Genomic DNA, 6,000 nt, shown 5'->3' on the forward strand with positions numbered 1-6,000 from the left:
GAAATGTTTGTGCGCACATAACCACTAAACGACTGCACCAAATTGGATAATTCGTAGCGTTTATTACTGTTAGCTCAATGTTCGTATGAAAGAAAATTCTATGAATTCGCCGGGAAATTGAATAGCAAACGCGCTTAGCCGGCAAACCGTTAGTCAATAGCTTGCATTGTATTTAGTCAATAATTAAATGTATACAATGAAGCTGGTATTTGTTCTTAAACAATTGTTATCAACGGTCGTCGATATAAAAACCACTCCTTCCTATTATCTTAAAATGACATTTATTGTAGAACTTACTTCAACTATACGGTACAAAGAATGATGCAACAGACCGTGTAGTCATATAAATTAGCACAGATATTAGAGTGCACCTACATTCAGTTTTTACCAGTTATAGGCTACTAACACACTAAGCGCCGTACTCAGAGTCATTTAATGGTTACTTCACCCAATCTTTAGCAATTGTTTTCGATACAAAATCGTTACTAAGGAATACTTTAAGTAATCATTAAAATATCTGAGTATGGCAGTGTGCATCATAATTTTGAACACCATTTTCATTTCTTTACATGACTTTGATGTAGCAAAATTAAACAACACTATTGCACTTGCAACTTACAAACGAGTAAGTAGTAACAGATCAACTAAACACAACAAATGACCAGACAGTTTCTTTTTTTGTATGATAAAGATCCGTATAAAGGACTTACTCAATCTAATTGGTCACGCTTGCAGTCTAGTTTGTACGATATGTCTTAACGTTGTTTGAGACATAAAACATAAAAAAACTACGAACTTGACATATAATAATGTAATCATATTTATGTGAGAATTTGAAAAATATTAAATAGATTTAATTTGATGGATTCTAGTCCCTATTATACAGGAATTAGGGTGTAGTATTGAGCAAAAGAAATAAGAAGGTTGCGTTCGATACGTTTTTGAAAAACGTATCGAATACTAATTGGATAACCCGTTTAGGGTTACCGGTGGCTAAAATGACATCAACGCTAGTCATCTCGTTCTTTGGCCTTTGGCAACTTGTACCTTTTTTGATAACAGGAAATTTTGACCTTATACTCAAACACGTTTGACAAAAGTTTCAATAGGACGTGAATTTATTATTAGCATACCTACAATTCACAAACCAATTGCAGAGAATCCTAAAATGTAACCCGAAGATAGTGTATCTTATGCTCTGCAGTCCGCAGCCACACTCCCAATCACTAAACCATTGAGAATCCTGTCTCATATTAACCTTAATGAACAGCTGCATTTAAAATTTTAAAACGCTGAACTATTTCAACTAATATTACATCTTTTAGGGTTAATGACTTTGGACATTATGTATTCGTATTTATGGAATGGATCGCTTTACAAATGATAATGATAAAGTCAAGAATACCTAATAGTAACAACCCTATACAAAGTATTCTTTAGTCAAAGCTTGGCTAGTGTCAAGCTTGTCTAATGTCTAATTTGACTAAATCCATTATAGTTAATGGCAACCAACGAAAACTTACGTAGAGACTTTGTAAGTGATTATAGTGTTCATTCAAAACATAGATAGTAATTTATTGGTCCGTTTAAAGGCTAAAGAAAACAAAATAACGTTCGCACTCGTATAAATTAGTAAGGTAACACTTGACAATTTACAACAAGAAAAGACAAGAAATGAAACGTTTGTGTTACTCGAAACAATAACGTATGCAGCAGTAGAAAAAAATCAAAACAAATACTTGAGCTTCAGAAAATGCTATTCATTTTCCATACTGTTTATAAATGCAGATAGAAAAGTAACAAAGAGTATTATCGATAGGTTTATTCCAGGGAGTTCACATGTAATGGAAGTTGTAATAGAAACTTTAACAATACTGGATCTGAGTTCATATTTGCATAAGCATTAATTCCTTTGCCTTCTTCATAGATTTACAGATAGAAGTTTATTTTGGTCTCAGTTTATGACAGTAATCTTAGACTTTTATAATAAACTGAAGAGTTTGCTTGTATGAACGCGATAATCTCCGAAACTACTGATCTGATTTGAAAAAGTATTTTTATTTTGGATTTTATCCATATATCTAGGTTATTGGTTTAAAACCTAGCGCTACGATCAAAAGGAGTCGAGCAAAGCGGTAAAATTGTGCGCAAGTAACTAGTTTTTAAATAAGGTTTTCTAGAATTCAGAACTTCAAGCTTCAGTTTTTGACGTGAACCTAAAATCAATGCCGTTGTATTCCGCACACTAAACGAGTTTCATGGCAAGTTCAATATTCGTCTTGCATAAAAGAATTGTTTACTTATTTCTGTTTTTGTTTTCAAATAGTTCGCGTGTAGTTATGATACTGACGAACTTAAACGCATTCATCATTGTTCGATTCACTATAATAAACCAATGAATCAATAGAAAAACAAATATGATTATACTCCATTTGATTCAGTCAATCGGATTTTAATTTCAGTAAGAACTTTCATCGGTCTTGAATTTTGTTGAGAGTCCATTTTTTATTTCTATGACGTATTGAGTTTTAAATTGTAGCGCAGTCCCGTTTAAGAACAAGTCTGATATTTTCTTAATCTAACTCAGCTGTCAACCAGATCAATTACCTGCGCCGATAAATAAGCCGGTGATTTTAGTAGTAAGGTCACAGTAAAAGAAATATAAAACAGTAAACACGATACAAAAATGTCAATATCTGTTGTAACATTTATTTACACAAATGTACACAACCAAAGAAAAACAGTAGGCTCATGATTTTAAACTAATTTGACATTGTCGCCTGTTGTATTAACAGTAATTAGTAGTTTAGTAAATTACTCATTAATAAGACGTATTATCACCGTTTAAAGTCATTAGATAAGTTAATTGCCGTTAGTTTTAGACGAATAAAAATTCGACAACTTGTAAGGTTAATGTAATCAGTTTAGTTATTCAATATGTCTCCGACGAGTTGAAAGAGAAAACGTGTAACATTTGTTTTAACAAATATTTCGTCCATTTTGCGTCGCCAGGCAGGTTTTAAAGTCGCTCGTCCAAGTGAGTTAACAGAGTGAAAACAGCCCGCAATAGGCACTACGTTGCGTGATATCTACACCAAACACCTGCTAGTTATTGCATCGAACCTTGTGTTTCAAACTATTATAGTTCTTAAGTGCTGTACCCAATTTTCATTTTTTACGTATTGTTCACAACTAAGGTCAAGAACGTGTCTCGTAATATAAAAACATCGCAACAAATAATATTTCACCTAATGTAATTTCATCATGAACTTCAGTTTTAACATTTGCATCAGAAGCGGTATCTAAATCAAGGATTTCCACCGAGGCCTACACGTTTCGCTCGTCTCATTTGTTATCATTAGCACTCATCGTTAGCTCTTAAACAAACAATTTCATTGTTACTCCGTTTGTTTTGTCATTGTTCTTCAGTGATTGATTTAAAAACCTCATCATCACCTTTACTGTGACGATTATGAATATCAGCATCGACGTACCTGTGTCCTGTGCATTTTGTAAATGATGGATGTGATGCAGGTGTGCATAGTAATGATGGTGGTGTAGGATGCATTCCAGATCGGTGCAATTCAACATTGTCACGGAGCACCGGCCGCGCCGGCAGCCGTCTGCTCACTCACGCTCGGTGCACACTTTCACAAAACAATTCCACTGGCACTACGACACGTATCGCTGTCACATCACGTTATCTCCTTGGACACCCGCAGGGGAGTGACACTCATGGGTCTGGTTCACCTGGAGTGGCGCCAATCTTTCTACACTTCCAGCGCAAACTACCGCAGCATCACGTGCACTTGTTTATTTTCCCTATTCTCCAACTATTCACACGTTATCGCGAGTCTCACTCATCACTGTTCGGAATCGCGCGACGTTCAAAGGAGCGGAAGGCGTAATCGATAAGGCAGTCGATTCGATAAGTACGCGAGGTTGTTGCAGCGAGCGGCGTGCGCGCAACACTTGCGGCGTGCGATTGTATACTGAGTGCGGTATGCGAGCGGCTGCCACCTCTCCCGGGCTCCCGGCCTCGACCGCACTTGTCGAGCCCTGGGCTATCATATCGCGCCACCTATTGCCCTCTGGAGAATAATGCAACGTTCAATGTTCGTCACTATCATTTTGATGCAAAAAATACATTAAAATAAAAAAATGGCATTTTCTAGAATAGCCCCACCCCGGTATCCCTTTAAAACAATACACCTGTATGCCGTTTTCGAAATATTTCATCAAAATGAATTTATTAAAATTTTATAAAAAACAGGAGAAGTAAACAAAAATCATTGCTAAGTAAATGTTTATGCGATGTAATCGTCTCGTCGCACTAAAACAGTTGATGCGATTCGAAATAGCAATTACGGTAGGTACCACAAATGCCAAAGACGTGACCGTGTTCGTTAAAGAACTTTATTGTTGGGTCGATGCCGACAAGATTCGCAAGTAAATAGTGAAGCAGAGATTTGCGGAAAAGGAGAAAAAATGAACAAGCAAAATATCCGCAGTACAGGTCCCAAGGTTGAAGGACTTGCTCGCCGTGAGTACGAAGCAGGTACAGACAGACTTTCAAGTGACGATGCATGTGCAAATATACAAGTTATTGTGCTCCGTAGATATAGTACTATACTAGTGAACGCATTGTCTTCCCACACTATGCCATTTATAACTATGACGTTGACAATTACGGCGCCCTGACGGATTTCGTCGGCGTTGATTTTTTCATCAGGTGGGATTTGTCACTGACCTCGATAATCTATGACAATATCCAACACAAGAACAATATTTTTCTTGTGTTTAATTACAACAAGATGCTAATAAAAACCTTGCTGATGGTTATCTTACAGAAGCTTCATAAATCTTTGCTTTACATTATATTTTCATAATAATGATGAGGTAAGGAAGAAAATTGATTTATTCAGATATTTTTTTCTTAGAAACTAGTTAATTGCGAGTCGTCGTTAGTATTGAAAATGTCGAGATGGAGATACACTTAAGACAAGTAAACGATCGGGTAGACCTTGACTTCAAAGTAAGGGCCGATCAGACGATAATTACGGCAATTGTTATTGTTTTATAATGCATCCAGGCTTCAATCTTTGCACTGATCAGTGTTATCAGACGTGTTCTTAGAAACACTTTAATCTTAGAAACCGTATAATTAAAACTATATCTTTTTTAAATTAATTTATATGAAAATTTGCCCTGAAGATAATTAGGGAAATAATACGAATCAATTATTGAAGTAGTTTTACTTAAATAATACTAGAGACAACAATAAAGCAACATTACAAATGACGTTATAAAAAATATAATGACAAAAATTCCAAGAAATAGAAGAAAACAAAGTCATAATACGAGTTCACTCGTATCAAGACACTCAAAACGAGTTTCGAATAGTTACCTATTAAATGATAAAGATGTGCCATTTCAATTCTAATGACTATAATAATACTAGCAATCAGAATTTTTAGATGAAAACTATGATTGGTAAAATTAGACTTGAAGAATCGCCAATTCTATTGATACCACCTCCACTCTGATCATTAACAATGGTATTATTTAACATGATTACGTCACAAACGGATGTGAAACTGACGATGGCAATCAGAATAGTATCTATAATGTGAATGAATGCTAATATTGTATATACTTGGCTTCTTCATAACTTGTTTTAAACTAACACGTAGATACAACCGCCAAGAATAAACCGCTTAAAGGTGAAGCTATATTTGTAAAGGTTGATTTTAGGTGGGTGATCAATAGGTCATTAATTCGATTTTATATTATTTGGTCTAAGATCAGTGTATGTCTATCAATGACCGTCGTATAAGCTTATACCAGTCGTTATGAGCAGTTACACAATCTAACTACTACTATGTAGAGTTCACCAAATCAGGTGGTTATCTCATGGTCATTCTAGTAAGTAAAAGACTAGCGGCCGTTATCACCAACCACGTGACGGTGATCTGGCGCCTTAACAAACCTCTTGCTTGT

General features: G+C 35.5%; 1 protein-coding gene across 5 annotated transcripts in view; it reads right to left on the reverse strand.

The window, feature by feature from the left end:
• Nucleotides 1-3,989, reverse strand: part of LOC118268363 (uncharacterized) — a 222,818-nt gene extending 218,829 nt beyond the window's left edge. For 2 of the 5 annotated variants that reach the window (XM_035582817.2, XM_035582816.2), the window contains exon 1: nt 3,495-3,977. In XM_035582817.2, the coding sequence (XP_035438710.1) occupies nt 3,495-3,591 (97 nt within the window). In that variant the 5' untranslated portion in view covers nt 3,592-3,977. Of the gene's footprint in view, nt 1-3,494 lie in introns of all 5 variants that reach the window. The other 3 variants (XM_050706211.1, XM_050706212.1, XM_050706213.1) reach the window with 3 other exon arrangements.
• Between the last annotated feature and the right edge of the window lie 2,011 nt (nt 3,990-6,000).

The sequence above is a fragment of the Spodoptera frugiperda genome, chromosome 29, assembly GCF_023101765.2.
Source record: "Spodoptera frugiperda isolate SF20-4 chromosome 29, AGI-APGP_CSIRO_Sfru_2.0, whole genome shotgun sequence".
In the NCBI taxonomy this organism is placed as follows: Eukaryota; Metazoa; Arthropoda; class Insecta; order Lepidoptera; family Noctuidae; genus Spodoptera; species Spodoptera frugiperda.